The sequence below is a fragment of the Podarcis pityusensis genome, assembly GCF_964106645.2.
Source record: "Podarcis pityusensis genome assembly, chromosome: 1".
Lineage (NCBI taxonomy): Eukaryota > Metazoa > Chordata > Lepidosauria > Squamata > Lacertidae > Podarcis > Podarcis pityusensis.
In genome coordinates, this window is record NC_138028.1 from 98,829,787 (window position 1) to 98,853,100 (window position 23,314).

The 23,314-nt window shown below is 40.6% G+C and overlaps 1 protein-coding gene across 11 annotated transcripts in view; it reads left to right on the forward strand.

The window, feature by feature from the left end:
• Positions 1–23,314, forward strand: part of THSD7B (thrombospondin type 1 domain containing 7B) — a 646,019-nt gene that overhangs the window by 600,075 nt on the left and 22,630 nt on the right. For all 11 annotated transcript variants that reach the window (XM_081005543.1, XM_081005546.1, XM_081005545.1 and 8 more), the window contains 3 exons: positions 11,703–11,836; positions 12,750–12,903; positions 22,845–22,986. In XM_081005543.1, coding sequence (XP_080861669.1) covers positions 11,703–11,836; positions 12,750–12,903; positions 22,845–22,986 — 430 coding nt within the window. The remainder of the gene's footprint in view (positions 1–11,702; positions 11,837–12,749; positions 12,904–22,844; positions 22,987–23,314) is intronic.

The following is a 23,314-nucleotide window of genomic DNA, read 5'->3' on the forward strand; positions in this document are numbered from 1 at the left end:
TTGTCACAGTGTTCAGTTTTTGCCTCTTTTTCAGTTGCCATGACAGAAGTTTCCCACATTTATCTGCTGATTCAAATGTCTTTTGTCTCATTTGCTTTATTCTCCATTCTATCTCTTGATTCATCAATTCCATATATTGCACCTGATAGTGTTTTATTTCTCTCAGAATCTCATGGGACTTTGGTTTAGACCTCAATTTCTTTTCACCTTCTTTTATTTTTTCCAGAATTTTTTCTTTCCTTTCATTTTGCTTTTTCCTCTTTATGGAGTTCTGTTGTATTAGGAAACCTCGCATCACGGCCTTACTTGCGTCCCAGATTATTCTTTTTTCCACTTCTGTTCTCAAATTTATCTCAAAGTAATCTTTCAGTGTTTTTTGGGCCTTCTTATAAATCTCTTCATCTCTAAATAGGGTGTCATTCATTCTCCATCTGAAGGATCCAGTTGATGTTAGTTTCATCTCCATCTTTACAGCATTATGGTCGGAGCAAGTCTTTGAGCAGATTTCTACCTTTTTAATCCTTGGCGCCATACTGCTAGTTACCCAAATTTGGTCAATTCTTGTCCATGTCATTTTTGCTTCAGAGAAAAAAGTTCCCTCTCTCTCAAGAGGGTTCCTTGTTCTCCAAATGTCAATCAAGTCCATAGTTTCAGTCATTTCAAAAAAAGTCTTTGGTAGTCTCCCTTCCTTGGAAATTACTTGTCTCTGTGCTTTGTCCATATTTGTGGAAACTACACCATTCATGTCTCCCATCATTACTACTCTATAGTCTAGATAGTCCATTAAAGTCTCATGCAACTTCTTGAAGAATTCCGCCTTCCCGTCATTTGGTGCATAAATTCCGACTATCAAGATTTTTTCTACTTGAACTTGTATTTCAATTGCCAGGTATCTTCCTTGTTCGTCTTTAAATATCATCTTTGGAGCCAATTTTTCTTTTGCATAAATCACCACGCCTCTTTTCTTAACTTTGTCTGATGAAATAAATTCTTGTCCAAGTCTCTTATTTACCAATAATTTCCTATGTGTCCTGGTCACATGGGTCTCTTGTAGACATATTAGGTCTAATTGTTCTCTTTTCAAAATATGAAAAACTTGGCGTCTTCTTCGGGGAAGGTTCAAACCATTACAATTCCAGCTAAGAAGTTGCAGAGACATTTTGTTATTAAGTACCTGTTCCTCCGACTGCTCCTAACTTTTGTTCGTCTTCAGATGGTGGTATGAGTCCAAATGACAAGTTTGCAATGTCTGTCACTCCTTTTTCTTGTATTGTTGTTTCTACTGTTCCTTTCTGCAAGTCCTCCTGATATCTCTCCAAAAACTGTTCTTTATCTTGAACTGTTCTTACTTTGACCTTCCTTCCTTTGAAGTTAAAAGACAATCCTTGTGGAAACTCCCACCTGAAGGGTATGATGTTTTTCTTCAGCAGGTAGACCAAATCTTTATAGAAGGATCTCACCTCCAAGATGTATTTAGGGATATCTTTAAAAATTTGTACTTGACTATTTTCAATCTCCAATGCCTTTTGGTAATGCAAGTTCAATATTTTATCTCTTTCTCCTTTGGATCTCAATGTGATCAAACAATCCCTTGGCTTCTTACCTTGCCTCCTGCCCAGCCGAAAAGCTGTTGTTATTTCAAGTTCTTCTTCCTGCAGCTCCTCTTGCCAAAATTCCGTAAAGTTCTGTGTGAGGAAGTCCACAAGGCTGTCTCCCTCACTCTCGGGAACCAGTCTCAATTTCAAATTTCTCTCTTTTCTCTGTAATTCCAGCAAAGATAGGGCTGCATCATGTTCATTCACTTTTTTTGTAATCGGCACAAGCTCCTCCCTTGTCTCCTCTGCAGTATTTTTTGCACTTTCAGCAATCTTTCGTGTTTCAGAGCTTTCTTGAATTAATTTATTAATAGATTCTGTATTAGATGTTACACTTGCAGTATTCAAGTCCAATCTTGCTGTCAGTTCTGTCAATTTTTTTGAATTTTCCGTAGATAGCTTTGTCAGTGCTTCTAAAGATTGGTTTATTTTGAGCAGTGCCTGTGTCATTGAATCCATAGATGCTGTTGCCACTTTTTCCTGTGCAGCTGGTGGTATGCCGGGTATTGAGCCCCTTTTCTTTTGTGTCTGTTTTGCTTTGGATCTAGTTGTTATCTCTTCTGCTGGACCACTCATATCCTCAAGGTCGTTCTCACAGGAAAGACTTGCAAGTGGAAAATCCCACTGTTTCTTTTTCACTGTAACAGTTTCTCTTTATACCCTCTAGAGGGAGCATTTAATTGTATCCAAGTGAAAAGAGAAAGAACAAGGAAACATAGAGCAATCAACAAAAAATCCAAGAGTCCACAGTAATAGTTTCTGTCGCACTTTTTCAGTATAGTCACAAGTTCAACAAAGTAATTCCATTAAAGTCCCGTAACTTTGTCTCAGACAAAACCCCAACTTTGTATCCAGTCTGAACTGACAGTTCACTTTCCCGGTGCCTTACTCAGGCAGTCCGTCCTGGGGATTTGGCAGTGGAAGATGTTTTTTTCCTCAGTTAGTTTCAGGCAGATTTACAGTGTCCAGTTTTCTTCCCCCCTTCTCCTGCTTACTGGGGGGAAGTTTAAGTCAAATGTCAGGTTTGACAGCTCAAAGATAATTTTCTTTCAAATGCAGCTTTACTCTTTCGTTGCTTTAATTGCCATGCAGATCGGGGAGGCAGACTTCCTTAATTTATGCCTTTCCCGTTTTCAGCCAAATTTCAGGATTTAAATTTAAATGTCCCATTTAGTCCCTCCGTCTTACTCACGGGGTTTACAGTCAAATTTCTGGTTCAGGAAGGAATCGGCGCTCTCCGTTCATGGCGACGCGGCTTCACTCCACGGGCTGGGTTGCGACTCTCAGCACCGCGCTCACCCCCGATGCCGCTCCGTAGCCTTTAAAAAGGCTCTTTCACAGTACCGGGGGGTGCAAAAGGTGCCCACTGAGTCTCCTTGTTCACAGGCTTCAGCGCCTGTGATTTTAGGGGTCCCCCGCTCGCCGTAGCGGGTCAGACCCAAACTCGCGGAGCAGTCCTCCTCCGGAGCTCGAAGCGAGGACCGCTATTAAATGCTGGCGCCGACCGGAAGTCTCTTAAATTTCAAATTCTTGCAGAAACATCAAGAACTGAATTTAAGGTTGGAAAAATGAGAAACCTGGAGAACTGAAACTGACCAATCCTTTCATTTCTGGATGGCAAATATGTGTGTGCACTGACATAAAAACAAAGATGCAAATCTTTAGAGTTGGTTTGCATGGGGTTGGGGGTCCTGCTAGCTTTCAGGTATCAGTTTAAACCCCAACCTCCATCTTAAAGAGCATAACCAGAAGGCTCTTAAAGTTTGCAGCTAATACTCATCTGCTCCAACTAGCCTTAATTAGTCATAAGCACCAACTATTTTGAGCGTGATCTTTCTAAGGCGGAAATCCTCAAAAACCTCTCAGCTCACACAGCTGAGTAAGTTCCCCTCTATCAAAGTACTTATCTAGTACTTTGAGATTCAGTAATTTTCGAACTTCCCTGTAATGCCCATATTCACCCATCTCAATCAGCACATGATGATTCTTAATCAGAATGATACTTGTATGCAGGTGCAAGTAACCATATGAAGACACTATTGTGCAAATTGTATTTAAGTTAGGAACTTCTTACGTTCTGCAATGGCTGATCCCCTATTTAAAACATTCCATCTTCTCCAGAACATAGATATGAAAATTGATACTGAGCTGAAATTTCCTGGTGGGTTCTAGCCTTATTTAGGGCCCTTCCAGAATGGTGCTTTATGTTTTTGACACATCGCTGGTGAATATTTTCTGCATTAATTTGCTCTGCAATGCTTCTCCAATGCTACCACTGTGTTGCTGTCTAGAGGGCTTATAGCACAACTAAAGCCAAGCAAAACTAAATCAGGACATTAGTAGTAGTATAAGTTGTGGGCTTTCAGCAGGCCGTTATAGCAGATGCAAACAGTAAATAAAGCTGTGTGAAACAGTATTGAATCTGAGATTACATATGACTGCCCCAATAGCTTCATTAGCATGAATCGTCATGAATGTGCAGTGAAAAAGGACATCTGGAGGGGCCCTTCCTTGAGGTCCTGTTCTTTACAAAATCTGTATTATTCCTGTGGCGTGTGCTGATTTCACGGTGTGATAGCTGTGTCTCAAGCGCTGCATTTAGTTGCACCATTGAGCAAACATTTTCTTGTGTGAACCAGTTTTGGCAGCCATTAAGGGTATGTTGCAACTAACAACTGTAGCTTTCAAAGCATACTCATGAACATTGTAAATACCTTTGAACATTGATCTGTCGCTTGCTCTACTAATTTCCTCACACAGAGGTTTTAATTAGGATTCAGCAAAAGTGTCAAAGAGCATTTGATTTTACCTTTCTATTTCTGTTTCACATTGACATTTTGTTCTGTACAAGCTGCTAAGTTATTCTTCTGTCATCATCATCTTCTTAACATAACGCTACCACTTGATAGTGAGTAGTAAGAACTATATAGCTGAACAGATAAATAACAGTGTAACAGTTTAGGGTGGAAGGAACATGTTTTGACTGCAGTGCTTGCCATTCTGCATTGTTCTGTCTTAGAATTTGCTTTGTTCAGGCTACCTTCCAGTGCTACTATGCCAAGCCTGAAAATCAGAGCCCTTTACTTTGTCAGTCAGAAAGCTATTCCATCTGCATGCAGGTTTATTTGTTTTCAGGTAGATATAGCTGCTTGAACCTCCAGCTATATTGCATTATGTTATGTGGGGCCATGGTGTGGGGGGAAGGTTTTCCCTCGAAACAAATAGCCCACATTCCTAAATCCTTTGAGGGTCTGGCATTATCCATGCTGACTGATACGTGCTAAACAGTGTCCATGGCTGCAGGCAAAAGCAGTCCAGTGCTTTTGGATCCTGCTTGTGGTGGCAGGGGTGAAGATGGGAGAAGGAACTTGAAGACTGATGACTATCATCGATTTCTTATCAGATGATGCACAATTACAGACAGATACTCAAACTGCATCTCATAATCAGTGTTTTATAGCTTAGAGATGTAAATTGCTCAATTGACTTCAATTGATAATGTTCCTAAGTAGTGTCTTTATAAGGCACTTGAGCGGTAGTGGTGAATTTTCATGGGGGGGGGTTGTCCTTCCTTATTTCTGCACTGTTTAGCACTGTAATTTCATTTAGCTGGGAGCTAAAAATATAAATGTGTGTGTGATAGAACTGGGACCTTTTTAAAAAGGTTTCCCAGACCAAAGTGTCCTTTAGTCTGAAACAGCTGCTTGCTCAATAAAATGGGGTGAAAGAGTGGATAGAGATTACAGTGGTAATAAGTAGGCATTGAAACTGCAGAAGGAAAATTTGTGAGTGTGTGTGAGAGAGAGGGTGGGTGGGTGAGAATGAATAAGAGAACAGGTTGCCTGGTTGTTCTGGAGTTACTGAATTGAAGAGGAGCCCCATGAAGGCAGCTGCTCTAGTGCAGGTGAGAGTTCAGCAGGACATGAACTCTGTTTTAGATTACACAGAGAAAGAAATAGGCAGTGTGGTGTAGTAGCCAGAGAGCTGGACTAGGACCTTAACGGTGATGGTAGAAGAACCTGAGAAGGAAAACAAAAAAAAGTGACTTAGAAAAGCAAAGAATGTCAGCAAGAGATGCACCTGAACTTGCTGACTCTAAGACAGGCAGCAGAGAAATCAGCATTTACAACAACAAGCAGCTGTAACACCTTAAACCGGGGGGGGGGGGGGGGACGGGACTGAACTGTGATGGGAATAAAGTTCAGTCACAGAAAATACTTAACAGGGATAATGTGAACCTTTCCATCCAGAAAGAGATTTAGTTCTTTCCAGTGCTAATTTTCTAGAAAAAGAGGTGCCAGAACTCACCATGAATGCCTCCTTTGTTCTCTTATAATGGCAATGGTGCCCACCAGAGAGGTGCCGGAACTGAGTTCTACTGAGTTCTGGCTGAACAAAAGCCCTGGTTCTTTCCCATGATACAGACAGATATCTCAGGAGAAAGATGCTCTTGTCAGTGCAGTGCTTAGCTGATAAAATCTTTCCAGATTTTGTGTCTGATCTGTATCTCCTTTTCTCACCTTGGCAACAGAAGAAGACACAAACAGGAATGAGCTGTGGTTGTGTAAAAATACGTTTCCAGGCAGTCGGAAAGACACCACACTCTACTAATGTAAATGTACTTCCAGCCCAAGGGATTATCATCTAGTTCTTAGTATTAATGATGTGCTGTAAAAGTACTGACTGGGTTATAAATGAAATATGTACAAATCGAGCAGCCTAGTGGTGCGTCTGCTTGGCCATATTTGATAGGTTACCTAATGGACACCTAGCCTCTGCAACTCACCGGAGCCTGCGTTCTTCACTTCCCACTCGTCAAATTTAGTGCTAAAGCACAGAGCTATGAGCACGGGAAACTGCAATGCAGATGTGTCCCCAGAGGATCGGAATGAGTATGAACTCTGGGATCTGGCCCAGTTTTAAAAAATACTACTTAACTGAATTTCCATCTGGCTGCTTCTGTATGTCTCATAACTTGCTTCCACTGCATATATCTTGTAGGTTTCTTATGTAAAAATCTTAGCACTGCAGACACTAAAATAGCACTAAAAATGCTCAATTGAAAGTCAGGGCATTTAAAAAAATATGTGTTAACTTGGTGCCTAAAACTTAGCAGAAAGCATGCCAGGTGAGCAGCCCTGGGAAAAGCATTCAATAATTGGATACCATTTATCCAGCCATCAGCTGCCTGACCTCAGACGATAAGCAATATCATAATGACTTCAGTGGCAGGCGCTGATGACGCTCAGTATGTTACCTTCACCTTAATTGCTTTTGCCACCAGCTCCAAAAAGTCTCCAGAAGGTTTCTAGAACGATTTGGCCATTGGCTCAATTGTTGCAAGTTTTGGGGGCATATCTTGGGGGAGGGGGACCTTGTGTATTCGGAGAGTACGCAGTATGCAATTATTGCTTCAAGGATGCTTAATATCTTCGTAGTGTTTTTTTATTGGTGTTCAAAGTGCTTCACATACAGTATCTCAGTAATCCTTTCAAAATCCTTATTATGGTTGCAGTGTTGTAGATTTGAGGATGACAAATGGTGTCTTACCTAAGTCTATGTGGTGATCCCCATTGTTATATTTGATTGAACAGGGCCTGCTTTATTATTATTTATTATTTATTAAATTTCTATATCACCCTTCATCTGAGGACCACAGGGTGGATTACAATATAAAATCACAAAACTACATAACACATTAACAAACAATTACACACACACACACACAGAGAGAGAGAGAGAGAGAGAGAGAGAGAGAGAGAGAGAGTTTATAAGTCCACAGATTGCTTAATTAGCCAGACCCCTAGGAAAAGAGGCCTGGCACCTAAAAATATGCAATGAAGGTGCCAAGTGAGCCTCCCTGAGGAGAGCACTCCACAAGCAGGAAACCACCACGGAAATTACAGCTCACATTCTTAACCAGTTCACCACACTTGCTTCCAAAATAAGTTCAGCTGCACTTTTACTCCTTTGGTGTTCTCCTATAAGCCACAGTGATAAGGATCAGGATACCATCTGGAAGGCCAAAGAAGACTGCTTCTAACTTCGTATGGAAATAAGCCTTCTTTCTTGGCAAACCTGGATTTTCAACCCCACATTTGCCCCACAACAGTTGGATGGGGGCGGGTGGGCAGTGTTAGTGGGGAGGAAGACTTGAATGAGTAAATCAGCAAGTGGGAAGAAGGAACACCTAACACCATGTTTTGCTTGAAATATTTAGAACTAAATAATTTAGAATAAGGAAAAGCAGCATGTTCATAGGCTCGAATAATTTTGACTCCATAGCTCTAACTGTTACAGGACAATTGGCCGCTTTGCATTTATTCTCCTTCATTTCAGTTTTATTGGTACAATAAAACTCTGAATCTCTCATTATTAGTTAATTCTTCTTTTCTCCCTCTCCAATTCTATCTTCCAGATGCCATCTCATTTTAAATTTCACCTGATTCTTTCCATCTAAATCTTATTTCCCTGTATGCACTGTGGAAAATACTGAGTTCAGAAGCAAGATCACTTTTAGATGACCCATTTGATGCACTCCAGCGAGCATGTTTTAACCTGGGGAAACCAATGCGTGTGCGATTCACTCCCCGTCCCAACACAGATACCCTTAGCATAGAAGAGCACCATTACATGAAATACTTTGGTGCATTGTTTTCTCCAGGAGCTTCCTTTCGTAATAAAAAGCCAGCTGCAGATGAGACAATGCCCTTTTTTTTTTCTTTCCATCTTGGAGAGGAAAACAGATTTGGAAGGAGGGTTTCTGAGCAAACAACTACCAAGAAATTATTCAGGTGAAAACACACACACACACACACACACACACACACACACACACCATCCTCCCACTTTGCCACTCAATCAACAAAACAACATTTGTTTTTTGTGATGAAAGAAATGATTTTGTGGAAAAACAATCCCATGTATTCTGTGACTTTGCCCTCACACACATAGAGACAAGCATCTCCGCATCCCTTGCTCTCCTCAAGGAAGAATAAAAACTTGCAAATATTTTCCCAGCGAAAAAACTAGAGGGAAAATACCTGTAAGAGAACCTGGCAGGCTGAGGTGTGCTATTTTTTTACCTTCCCTTTGCTGAATTGTTCAGTAAAGGCAAGAGGAAGGCAGACCTTCATGGACCTGAATTTGGAAGTCTTGAAGATAATTGTCATCAAACACAGACAAGATGACAATTAGCCTCAATTGACTTTTTGTTTCTATTCTTTGTATATCGTATTGTTTTATTGCTATGGCCGATGGCTGACACAAATAAAGATTCATTCATTCAAACACAGGACAAGAATTGACTCAGAGGCACTCACTCCTATGACAGACAGCCAAAGGCTAACAGTCTTCCGTCCTGCCATATCCTCCAAGTGTCCATAGAATTGTAGAGTTGGTACTCTAACCTACTGCAATACAGGAATCTTTCACTCAACGTGGGGCTTGAACCCACGACCCACCTTTTCTGGAACACATATTGATAAATGTTTGTGTGTGAACACTAAAGACCATGCCATGCACAATATCCCTTCTTGTCTACAGCAGTTACTGAGATACACATCTCACCTCAGAAGAGCCATGCTGAAAGACCCAGCTTCAAAACCCAAAATCTCCAGGTAGGGCTGGGAAAGGTTCACTGCCTGAAACCCTAGGCCTAGAAAGTTGCTTTCAGCCAGTATAAAAACATAAGAAAGGCCCTGCTGAATCAAGCCAAAGACCCATCCACAGTATTCCAGCATCCTCTTCTCACAATGGTCAACTGGGTGCCTAAGGAAAGCCCACAACCAGGGCCTGAGTATTATATTACTCTCCTCATTTGTGATTCCCATCAACTGGTATCCCAAGGCATACTGTCTCCAATAGAGAAGGTAGAAGGTAGCTGCCATGACTAGTAGCTTTTGATTACCTTATATTTAAGAGAGCTATATGAACCAATGGTCTGACTCAGGTTAAGGTATAGGGACAACTACGGTATGTTTTTCTTTTATATATTTATCCAAATAAAGAATCACTCTTCTATTGCACAGTAAACAAATACAGCATATAAGCAATGTATGTTAGAGCCTTCAATGGTATGTCATACTGAAAGTGGCAGAGCACACTAAGTGATGCAAAGTGAAGTGTTAATTTTTCATCTGTGAAATGCTAAATAGGATATCCGACATCTGTTTCAGTATATCCCTGTCTGCATGCAGTCTGGGATTAGCATGTTCAAACTTCTGTCTAGCCAATGTGGAAGGGGTTGCCACATTGGCATAAGGGGTGTAAGGAGACTGAAGAAGAATACTAACTTCCTCAGCACTACCAAGATGGCCATAGTTCCAGTTAAATTGATGAAGGAGTAAATATTATACCAGTTCCTTTCCCCTCATACATACCCTCAGAATATTAGCCAGAGAATAGCAGAATAGTAGAATATTAGCCAGAGGTGTTCTGCTGATAAATTCTCATGGATTTGGCAACAAACTAGTTATCTGTGCAGTGTGTGTGTGTGTGTGTGTGTGTGTGTGTGTGTGTAAATCCCCAGTCCTTGCAATGAGATTTTCACAGAATGATGGAGCTGGAAAGAATTAGGGTTAGAATTATTCAGTCTAATGGGCCTTCCTCTTTAGGAGCCTCCTACTTTTTTCTAACTTCACAGATGCAACAGAATGAAGTGTAGAGGTCTATACTGGTAGAATGGATGGTATGATTTCAGAGTGCAGGTGAAGGACCACATTTTGAATGCTTCTCTAAGGGAAAAAACTCTCTCAGCAGATAGAAAACTGGTACAGTCACATGCAGGCTAAGATGGAATCTTTTCTTCTGATGCACTGGTTTCGCTTCGTTTCTGTGGGGAATATTTATGTGGAAGAGCATTCCAAAAATGTAACCCCCTACCTCACGGATAGCCAATGTGGTGTCTTCTAGAAGTTGCTGGGTTGCGACTCCCACCATCCCTGACCATTAGCCGTTGTGGCTGGGGCTGAAGGGAGCTGTAACATCTGAAGTGCACCACATTGGCTAACCCTGCCCTAACTGTATCCTCAAGTACGTAGTGCCATCTGTTCTGCTACTTCAACATTCGTCCACCCCACTTTGTGTCACATGTGTTGGCCAGCCCATAGAGACTAATACAAGAAATCCAAACCAAAGCATGCCACATCAAAAAAAAGCTACAAGCTGAGAAAACTCTGAAAGTAAGCCAGGCTGTTCAATATTTGGTAAAGCAATAACCCAGCTGACCTCATAATTTTAAACATTTCCAGTTATTTGTCCAATAACATAGTTGTCTTAAAATTATGTTCTCTTCACACAGTACATGTTTTACATTGAGCGACAGAGGATGGTCTCTGGAGCTCAGCTTTAAGCAAGCAGGCAGCCTTAATTTATTATCCACATTCTGATATTCAATATAAGTTAAATAAATAGACTGAATTTTTTAAATCCTTCCTAGAGAATACAACTTTACACATTCATGATTTTCAAGCAGAATGATGCAATTTTAAATATGTTTTTGAGACAAATGGGCTGTGAACTGACGGTGAACTGCTGCATTCTTTATTTCATATATTGGAAAATATAGTTGAAGTGAAAGCACAATTGTGTGCCCTTGAGACTTATTAAACGTAAGGAACTATCATCATCAACAACAATGGCTTTTTATATGTCTATTAAATACATTTTCCCCATAAAGGTTATTTCCTTTGCTTTAGCCTTAGGAGCACACAAAATAGAAGATTTTTTTTTTTGCCATAAATAAGTTTTAGAAAAATATACATGGTTTTAGAAAAAAACACAATGTGTTGTATAATTTTAGGAGGGAGGATTTGATAGATGTTATGTGAGCTATTGGAGGAAATGACATTGTAATGGAATTCTTGTGTAGCTGCATACATATTACATTTTCTGCACATCCTTTAGCAAGTCCGTAATGAATCAATGAATTTAAACACTACAATACTCTCAGAACAGTGGATGAAATCCAGCATGTTCCTTAGTGATATGTGTGTGCGCTTTGATTTTTGCTTTTTTGGGAAAAAATGTTGTTTTACCAAAGTATTTCTGCAGAGCTGTTCACTTGGATGATTGATTATGTATAATTTTGCATGTTTTCCCTGGAAGGTGTATGAGGCCGTCCCATGTTACAGTGAATGCAATCAGTATTCCTGGATAGCAGAACCATGGTCTCCTTGCGAAATCAACAGCGAGCTAAACTCCCTGCACTGTGGTGAAGGAATACAAACTAGAAAAATAAGGTGAGTAGATATAAAAACAGTAGGTTTTGAACAGAAACATTAAGAAACTGTAACTTTGAGAACTCTATAGACCCACAACCAGCCTTTGTAATGCTCTTCTATGTGATGAGAAACGTGCCTTCCATCTTTCTACAGCCATCTCTAGAGTTCTGGAATAGTCTTTCTGGTCCATATTGTAGAAGAGATGCATGAAATAATGCTGGTCTGTAGGGCGAGAACCCTGTCCCAAATGGTGTGAACACATCTCTACGTTCAGTAGCAGGACTTTATTCAATTAATTGTAGCATTTCTACACAGTTTGCTTAATATTGCCTTTCACCTTTTCTGCTTCCGTATAAGAGGCATATGGCAAAAAACAAATATTCTGAGAGGTAATGAAATGATAAAGCAGTCAGAAATTCTGTGTAATGAATATAAATGCATGCACAGACCACTTAAAGGTAAAGGTAAAGGGACCCCTGACCATTAGGTCCAGTCATGACCGACTCTGAGGTTGCTGCGTTCATCTCGCTTTATTGGCCGAGGGAGCCAGCGTACAGCTTACGGGTCATGTGGCCAGCATGACTAAGCCGTTTCTGGCGAACCAGAGCAGCACACGGAAACGCCGTTTACCTTCCCACCGGAGTGGTACCTATTTATCTACTTGCACTTTGACGTGCTTTTAAACTGCTAGGTTGGCAGGAGCAGGGACCGAACAATGGGAGCTCACCCCGTCGCGGGGATTCGAACCGCCGACCTTCTGATCGGCAAGTCCTAGGCTCTGTGGTTTAACCCACAACACCAACCGCGTCCCTTGCACAGACCACTTACAGCACTACAAAAAATAGTTTGTTTTTAAAGAAAAAAGAAAAAAAGACTGATTTAATCTCTTTGTTCTTGACGGGATGCTCACTTCACATTTTTCCCTCTGTAGATGTATAAATACCACCGAAGACGGCAGTGGCGAGTCTGTAGCCAACATGCTCTGTAATCAGTCCGAAATCCCCCTTGAAAGACAAAAGTGTACCCTCTACTGTCCCAGTGAGTGTGTTGTGTCTGAGTGGGGTCGCTGGAGCCAGTGCCCAAAGGTAAATTAGTTCTCTGTATTTCAAACTCTTGGCTATTTTCTAAATTACATGTTTGTCAGTATAAAGTATTAGGAACTTACCTTTTGCTGTTCAGACAGTAAACCTGCTGAAATAATACTAAGTGAAAAGATACAAGGAGATCTTCTAGGAGAAAAACACCAATTACTTATTTTCTCTGATAAAAATGTCATTATAGGATACTCATTAAAGCCTAGAAGGAAAGATGCTGCTTTGGAGATTTTTGTTTTGCTTAAAAAAAAAAAAAAGGATTGTCACTTAATGTGTGTGACAAGATGACTAGGTGGATACAAAGCTTGGTGCAAAGAAATACAAAGAGGCTGTTGCAGCTGAGACATAATGTGTGTTGCAAATTGAACAAGAGCACAAACTCTCTCCATGTTACAATTTGAGGGTAAAGGTAAAGGGACCCCTGACCGTTAGGTCTAGTCGTGGACGCCGTTTACCTTCCCGCCACAGCGGTACCTATTTATCTACTTGCACTTTGACATGCTTTGAACTGCTAGGTTGGCAGGAGCTGGGACCGAGCAACGGGAGCTCACTTGTTGTGGGGATTCAAACCGCCAACCTTCTGATCAGCAAGCCCTAGGCTCTGTGGTTTAACCCACAGCGCCACCCACGTACAGTACAATTAATATACCCAGTGGTTGGATAGCCAAAGCCAAACCAAGAATTTGTTATGTTCTTGCCATTAAACTTGGCCCACTGAAGTATTTTGAAATCTCCCACCTGGAAGAGTTTGGATGCTGCTGTTAAATATAATGTAGTCAGCTGGAAACTATGTGAAGGCAGATATCTACAACAGTGATTTGGTTTACGCGTGGACACTGCCACCCATGTAAAAACATTATCATAAATGCAACCTTTGTTTGGAAATGAGTTTTCAGCTGTTCCACCAGTCTTGTTTGATGAATATAATAATCATATTTCCTCAGAGCCCAAGCTAATGAATGAGCTGAGAATCCAGGCATCTCCAAAGGGTAAATTGGTAGAAGTACTAATTAGTAATGCAGGTACTCTCCTGTGGCATATTCATTGGCCAAAGGATTAAAGTGTGAAGACACACATATTGACAATTTGATGAGGATTGTCATAAAAAACATTTAGGAATTAGCTAGCATTTGGTAGGTTCAGTAGCTACTCCTTTATTAATTATTATGGAGAGGTGTCTTGCAAATTAGTTTCCCCTCCTTATCTATAACCTATTTCTTAATTTTTTCTTACTCCTTTGTTACAGCTGCCACCAAGTACTAGTACCGTCTGTTTTCTATTTCAGTTTAACCACCAGTAGGTACTTATGGATAAGCATAGGACAAAACAGTGCAAAGATCTGAATATGAAATACAAAGTAGATTTATTTTATTTATAACAGTTATGAATATAAATATATACTGTTTGTATGCACAGGTGCTTCATAATTAGATTGCTAACTCCTTTTTGTTATAGTTGCTTTAAATAAGAATGTTTACACTGTATGGTTACTGTCACTATAGTAAATACAACTAAGGGGTCCTTAAGACAATAGTTATGTGAGTTTCCATTCCTTCCTCTATCCAATTTCCCTGTATCAGTCCACCTCAGTTAACACTCAGCAACTAGTCACTGTGGACTATACTTGCAGTCTTCAGTCAGGTCCACAACTTCTTCCCTCTGTAGTTTCTCAGGCCTCTCTTAGGACATCTGCTGCAGTCTTCCCTCTGCCCCAGGGTTACAGCAATCCCACTGGCACTTAGCTGCAGAACTCTTCTGAAGGCTGCCCTTGGAGTTGAACAACCTCCTTCAGCTCTAGCCAGTGATGTCTGCTCTCATCTGCTTCTGGCTTCAATAAGCCTCTCTGAGCCACTTCTTTAAGTCCTTCTCTTTCCACTGTATGAGTCCAGCTACCAGCTGAGCAGCAGCCTCTGTCAGTAACTCCCTATCTTTTGACCAGACCCTGGCCTTTTTATTATCTCTAGCCGGGACCACCCAAGGCAATCATTTCAACTTGAGTGGAATTCTGCCCCCTCGTGGGCCTGTGAACTATAATAAGTATGTACTTGGCAAGCTCTCTTTCTCACTGTATTGGGCATTATTTTATTTTATTTTATTTTATTTTTTGGCTTCCTCCACCCCAGAATTGTCTTTTTTTCAATGACTGGGAGGGTGAGGGAAACCAATCATTGTAAATCTCTGTGTAGTACCAATATCATGGATATGACATTGTGCAAGTCTAATGAGGAAAAAAACCACATTGTTGATATAAACATACTTCAGCAAAGGCAAAAATAGCCATGTGTTGGTCTGGGGGAAAACTGTTTTAAACAAAAATGTTTTGAATGTGCCAGCAATAAATTGGCTGAGTTTGTTAAAGCTGACAGTATATGAGATTTGCTATGTGGTGCTACATGTACAATCTGCTAATCAGGTTGCAGCTTTTCTTCTCTACAACTGCTCAGTTACAGAATTTTAGTATTTAGGGTGGTGCGGAAGGTCTGGGACTCTGATGGTTAAAGATTGGGTCATGTGGAGAAAGGGATAACTGCCCTTTCCTCATGTGACCAATTACAGCCCTATCAGGGCCTTACACTCTTGCTATTTAAATAATAAAAATCAGATGCATCAAATTCATACACACATTTAACATATCATCCATTTTGGCCCTACCTATGCCACATTAGTATAGTTGTTTCTTGTATTATTTATAATCTAGTCAAATATTCCATTTCCTTCTTCCTACCAAAGGACCAGCTAGGGAATTCTTCTATCCAGACTGGATGCACATCTTGTCTGTTTCAATAAACATTGGCAAATTAAAGCGAAGCACCTTTTTCTTCAGAGGCTTCATATTAATTCCAGTGACAACGGTGTGTTCACACACCATCACTTGATTGCTTCTTCTTCACAAACAACTGAAAGGCTATCATCTCCCCTTAAATATTCACCATTGAAGTAACATAGCAGTACCTGTCGTGTCCTGACTCCGTCTTCATCTGACTTGGAAATGTAATTAATTGACTTCAGTTGAATTCGTCAAAGCATTCTTAAACTGAGCTTAATATGCAAGTTGCGCTACAAGTCCCTGAAATAATTATCTCAGATATATTGCATCAGCTGTCAGCTTTCTTGCTTGCAACAATTGATAACCCCAATAGCAGATCTGAGTGGCCTCCTTGTTCTCAGCAACTGTTAACATTTACAGTAGTTAATTCAGGAGGGTTTGATAACAGTTCATTTAATTATGGAAATTTATAGCACAAGGAACAGAATGAAAGAAGAAATGCTATTGTTCCTTGTGGATCAGCCGCAGCTTCGTGGACTTATATGCATATCAAGTAGGTTTAGATTTTCATAAATCAGATATAAGTTCCTGAATTATTTGATGGATGACTCTGAAAGCAGAAGAAAGACACAGGTTCACATGTCAGTGATTTGTTTTTGTTTTTTTACTGCATCCCCTGGGTATTTTGGGTCATAAATCTGATTTTTTTCCAAACTGAAACGAGATTAGTAGCTTAATTCATTTTCTTAAATATCACTTTTACAGAGCCACTTGAATGGCTGTGGCACTAGAACTGACAAACAAACAGCAAAAATAGTATACAGTGGTACCTCGGGTTACATACGCTTCAGGTTACAGGCTCCACTAACGCAGAAATAGTGCTTCAGGTTAAGAACTTTGCTTCAGGATGAGAACAGAAATTGTGCTCCGGCGGCGCAGCAGCAGCATGAGGCCCCATTAGCTAAAGTGGTGCTTCAGGTTAAGAACAGTTTCAGGTTAAGTACAGACCTCTGGAACGAATTAAGTACTTAACCTGAGGTACCACTGTACCCAGGAGGGCATAAGACTCTTAATCTCAGGGTCATGGGTTCAAACCCCACCTTGGGCAAAATATTCCTGCATTGCAAAGGGTTCGACTAGATGACCCTCGTGGTACATCCAACCTTAAAATTCTGTGATTCTAAGTTTGCCGCAGGAACTGATGCGACACTTACGCTGCAATATGATCCTATTCTTGGAAACATTTCCCAGGAAACCTCTATGCCTATCTCATGCTCAGTTATGGCAGTCACAGCTTATGGCAGCCTTCCCTAGGGTGGTGGCCTGCAGAGATTTGGGACTACAGCTCCCATCAACCCCAGCCAGCTTGGGAAAGGCTGAACCATGGTATCTATGGCTCCTATAATCCCCAAAGATCTTCTATTCCAGCTTTGTCTCTTTTCCTGAAGAAAATGCAGCAACATGCTAACCAATAGCTTTGGGGTTCTTGCACTGAGGGTAAAACCTAGCATTGATCCAAAAGGAAAGACTGCTGTATTGTATTTCTAGAGTTCTTTCACTGCCTTAGAGGAATAGCATTGGGCTGTGTGTGTGTGTGTGTGTGTGTGTACACATACATATACACATTCACTATTAGAAGTATTTTGTAAGACATTTACCACACATTTAGGTACTTCTTCAACACAAGCCGCATATGCACAGTCCTATAAAATGTGATTGTCCTGGGACCAGATTACATGAAAGATTGCCTCCTGTCATATATATACCTACCTAAATCTTAATAGTGGGGCTTTCCCCGACTTATTCCAAACAGCCCCTGAAATTGGTCCCAGGGGAGGGTCAGGAGAACCCCCAGAACAGTGTGTGGAGGAAGCAGGGATGGGATTGTTTGATCTAGCAAGTTGCAATGTCTGTGCAGAAAGAACAATTGGGAGAGTTTGGCATTGATTTCTACGCGTTTTTCTATTTTATTTTAATCATGATATATTGCATTTCTGTTACTACATTTTTTGTAAGCTCCCCAGGGAATAATTTCTGGTGGGTAAATATACAAATTAAAGGAACAACAATAAGCAAGCAAAACAGATACTATCCAATGCTCCATGCAATTTCAACATACCCAAAGTGCTTCACACAATCCACATTGGTCCCATTCCTAATGGTGGAGCCTTTCTCACAACAGCAAAATATTGGGTGAGCTCCACCCAGGCAGACCTCTGTGGATTTGGGCAATTGAATAGAAGTATGTTTCATTCATTTCAGTGGAAGCTACTTCTGTGTAAGTGACTGTAACTGCAATTGACATGTAATAAAGCACAATTATTTTCATGAAGATTGCAAAAGTATTAATATTAGTCCACTCTTGGCCAAACAAAAGCCTGAATATGAATAGATTTTCTGTCTCACACATATATACATGTCCTTTGGGTAAGATTTGCTTTTTGCTGGGACCCAGGAAAGTTCAAAATGCCATTATGGATTTGACTGTGGATCTATTTTTATTTATTTATTTATTTGCTAAAAAACAGAGCTCATGTTGTAAATAGCTTATGAAATTGTTACACTGGGTGTTCACATCTGCATGCAGATTGTTTTGTATGGTTCATTAAGCAGTTAGAAGTGGTCAAATCCCTTCTCTGCAAAAGCATTTTCTGCAGCACAAGCCTTGACTTGCACATTTCATTATGAATAGCTTGTTAAACATCATGTTCCTGGTTCCATATGCAAGCATTCCAATAAATTGCAGGGACAGTGAGCATTCTACAACCTTTGTAGCCAGCATTTGGGAGGTCTGTGTGAAAAACTAGACAGAGAAGAATTACAGATTGCTCACAGAGAAGGTATTTAGATAGTACTGTACACAACACATCAGTACCTAAAGAGCATTTTTAGGTAGATCTCTTTCTTCACAAATGTACTCCTGGTGTTTTGTCTATTTGTTCCCAAACATATTTCTGTGTTAAATCTTGCAGTGTGTGTGTGGTAAAACGTGACTAATTAATTGGGGTAGCTGTTAACACATTGTGTTCATGCATGAAAAGGTGATCATTGCATGTACCAATGTGGAGCTAATCAATATGGTGGCTTTGATAGGGCCAGGGAAGTCCTCTTCTGCAGAGGAGCTGCAGTGCATGGGCTCCAGTATGTGATCTCAAGACTCATGAGTAAACAGGTCTAGATCTGGTCAGTGTCTGGATGAGTGAGCACCTGTGAGTCACACTTACAGTGCATTGGGTTCTATGATAGAATAAAAGTGGGATATGAATGTAAGGTAACAACAAACAATGCATTGGCATGTACAGAGAGTCCCTTTAGACATGTGCCGAATGCACAGGTGGTGGGAGCACACCTGTTGGGCACATTGGTGATGAGACTCGCTCACATAGCCCTGTGACCACTACAACTACCACCCTACAGTTAAACAAACTTGGCATGTTCCATGTTTGAATGAATAGGGCTTCCCCCCAATCTTTCTGCTCAGTTACTTGCACCCCAAAACAAACTGGGATATTAAAACTAGTCACTGTTTGCTTAAGCATGAGATCCAAATGTATATCAAAATCCACATTTGAAGTAGCACTTGGAGATTTCCCACAAGCTCTCTCACTTCTTTGAAGGTTACTTCAAGATGTTTGGCTCTCTAGCATATATAGAAATGCAGGTGTGCAGGCGAATTTTTTTGAGGTTCCATAATTCTTCCTTCAACCGCAGTAACAGGCGTAGTAAGAATGCCAGTGTTGTTTATTTTAGTGATGGTATTCAAAAAGTGTTGCATTGTTACTGTGTTTTAATTTCTCCCCACTTCCTGTGTCTGATGGTAATAAGCTACCACCAGACACACCTAAAGAGCAGGAAAGCAACTTTGTTCAAAGGCGGCACTCACCTTGCAAAACCATTAGCGACTATGCCTGTCAAGGTGTTTTTCACCTGTCCTGCCCCACCTTGGGGTCTTCAGAAGGAGCAGCTGTTCCCTACGTGTGTTTTCTCTCACACACACACTCAAACACACTTTTGTGGGGAGTGCCCTTTGCCTTCTGTCAGGAACATGGATGTATTTGGCTTTTAGTCTTTCTATTTTTCAGTTTTAAAAGTTGAGATTTTGTTGTCCTAATTTTTTCCAATTTGCTCTTTCCCCTTGAATTTTGTATTTCTCCATGGAACGGTTGTCAGTGCACGTTTTCATGCTAAAGAAGCCAGAAGTGGTCATTCAGCAGCTGGGCCCTCTCTCCTTCCTGCAGCACGATGATTGATTTTAACAAAGCAAAGCAAATGCAGTAGAGCTTTAATTGGGAGCACCTAGCGAGATACTTCTCTTTGATTTTTATTGGCAAATCATTTATGCTACAGTTCTTGCCTGCAAGGACAAACAATCAGATTAATTGCATGAAAGGTAATAAACGATTCGTAAACACTTTGCAATGGGATTAGTTTTCAGGTAATTAAGAGTAATGGCTTACCTTAGATGTATCTGGGTGACCATACCCCAGGTAGCAGCAGAGGTTTCAATAAGGTTACTTTCTGTGTGAAATTATACCACAAGGTGATAGATAACTGTAAGCGCCTGATGGCATTTGCTTAACTCTGGGAGAACAGGGGGCTGTATCTCCCCTGGTAGCTCTCCAAGAGCTATCCAACACTTGGAACCAGCCTCTGTTGTCTGTCTCGCTTTTCTTATATGGTAGGGTGCAGAAATATATGCACTGCAGTCAGCTGGAGCTGTGCCAGAAGTATATTGGGCTAAAGCCACAGCAGAATTTAACTTCTGAGCTGTAATGGCTCAAGCCTTCAGCTGAATATTCAGGAGGAAAAATGAGTCTGTTCTCATCCTCTGACTCTGCCTGTCTCTTCTTTTCAAGTTCTTCCTTCGATGACAGCTACAAGGCAATAAAAGCATGCGCTCTTTAAAAAAAATAAAAATAACACTTCTGTCTCTGTAGTTAATGAGCTTTTAAATAGGAAAAATAGAACCCTCAATGTGATTTATGGAAGGATGTTGCTGAAAGAATCCTCAATATTTTAGGGGGGGGGGGAGAGAGAGGATTTGTGTTGTTCTTGTTACAGTACTTGCCCAGCTCATGACACTTAAAAAAAAAGTCCTTTGATTTCTTTTCTCCTCACCCAGTGAGCAGGCACAAGCTCATTACCATCAGTTAAATATAATCAAGGCTATCTAACTAAACTTTTTATGTGGATTTTATTTCAGTATTTAGAAGCATCTCTCCCCTGCTCTACTCTTCATTGCTTGTCTCATTTCACTTCACTTGGAATCAATAACAGTGCTGCTACTGATGTCAAATGGTCTAGAATTTGCCACTATTTTATGGCATAATTCTGCCATTCTTAATCACTGAAGTAACCCCCATTAGCCCCAGTGTCACTACCATCATGATGGAGTGTAGTGGGTTAAGACACTTACAAGTGTATGCTGACATAATTGCCCTTTATGAGCTTCTGAAAAGCTATTGAACTACTGGAGTTGCTGCCTATTCACTTGGCCGCTGCTCAGAGGTCCCCATGCAATTGTGTCCTGGGGCAGACAGGGACATGTTGCATTCCTCATCTTCTTACCCCAGCCGACGGGCAGAATCTTTCATGGCCAGTCAAGGGGTCATTTGCAAAATGTCTCATCCTACAACAAGGTACTCTGAGGCATAACCATGTTTAACAGGACAATCAGCTTAATATTTTGTAGACAGCAATAACAAAGTTGAATAATTCTTCTCCATTTCTTGGCATGTTTGAGTGCAATAGTAGCAGCAGGAAGCAGCAATTCTGTACAGGTTGCTTGGAAGCAATTCTGACTGTGTTTGATGCATCTTAACTTCTTTTTCAGTGTGTTAGGGTTGCTGCTTTTGTTGAAGAGAGTGCCATATAATGAGATAGGTTAGTCTTAGGTAGGTGCACTGCACCTGTTCTGAATCTGCAAAGTAGCTGGTTGTTAAACCACATCAGGAAACTTTAGCTGGCCTTCCTCCGATGTGGCTGGCTAAGAAACATTTGTAGCATTTACACCTTCCCCACATGGGCACATACCCTCTCTCAAGGTAACGAAAAGAACTGGATTATTCCCATTTCATCCAAGCCGCAATCCCAAGGGCGCCACATATAGTCTGACACCCATAGCTCTCTGCTTGCAATATTCATCTATTTATGAGTTTAAGAAACTAGTAGTTGAACTTTATGTACATTAAATCAGTAACAGTATGGCATGTTCAGTCTGCCAGCCTTCTCTCAACCACAGCCATGTCTCAGTTTCATGTCTCAGTTTCTCTTTCTTGGTTCATCTCCTGAAGAAAGCCTTAACTGGGGAGGTTTACTAGTTCCTCATTTTACATGGTCTAATTTACTTAGTAGGAAAAGTGTGTCATTGTAATGGTAATGGTTGTAATAGCTAGAGTTTTGGTTCCTTCCAATCTAATGGTTCTTTGCTTACATTTATTCATTGCTAGAAAAAGTAGGCACATGCATTGAGAGAATGAATTTGATTTGTTTAACAGGGTCAGTGGTCAATGGAACTTGATTTGAGTCTATCGTCTTCCTGCTGATCGGGTTGAAACATATTTGCAACTTCTAACACACATTACTTTTCAATAAATCTACATCCAATTTTCTTTTACACTAAAAGGCTGTTATTTCTTTTTTTAAAAAAAATGTGTGTGTTCTATTGCTGTCTGCCTTTTATAGAAATGTTACTTCTTACTGATTTTTGAGAATGATGGGAGATGTTTTCTGAGGCAGACACCATCTAATACAGGCATCCCCAAACTTGGCCCTCTAGATGTTTTGGGACTACAATTCCCATCATCTCTGACCACTGGTCCTGTTAGCTAGGGATGATGGGAGTTGTAGCCCCAAAACATGTGGAGGGTCAAGTTTGGGGGTGCCTGATCTAATACCATCAGGAATTCCAGTCCTTCTCTAGTATAGCATGGAAAGTTGATGAAAGAGAACAGAAGTAGCATTTTTTTTCCATAGCTAGAGAATTTGATGAGCAGATTTGATGGGGAGTACAAGAGAATATCTCATTGACTATTTCTGTTCACAAGCAGGTATAACACAGTCCTTTCCCTCTACTTAGGAAATCACTCAAGATCTGCTAACAGAAATTCAAATACACATCTTTTAACATATAGGTAATCTTTATCTTAACACTTTTCCCCCCTAGCCATGTGACCCCAATATAATGCAAACACGGACTCGGCATGTACTGAGGTCTCCTTTAAATCCCAAGACCTGCCCTGATGGTTCACAGATGCGACCGTGTGTTCTGAATCAAAATTGTTTTCAGTTTCACTACAATTTAACAGGTAAGAACCCTTCACTTTTGCTGGAACAGCATTTAGTGCTATGCCTGTATCTGAAGTGGAGAGAGGTGATGGCAAAGTGGTTGAGCATTAGAGACCCTAAGGCTGGTTAGGTGACTTATGCCAAGTTCTTGCTTTTCGGCGACGCATATAGATTGTCTACCACCTTTATTTAGATGTTAGTTTTTTGAAGCTTTGGAAAAACAAAGTACTTTGGACCCTGAAACACACTTTATGGAAAAAAACACCAATGAAAAATATATGCATGTGTCCAGGAAACATTTAGAAGCTTGCCTGCATTTAAAAGTCGTTAGCTACAATTCTGTTTTTA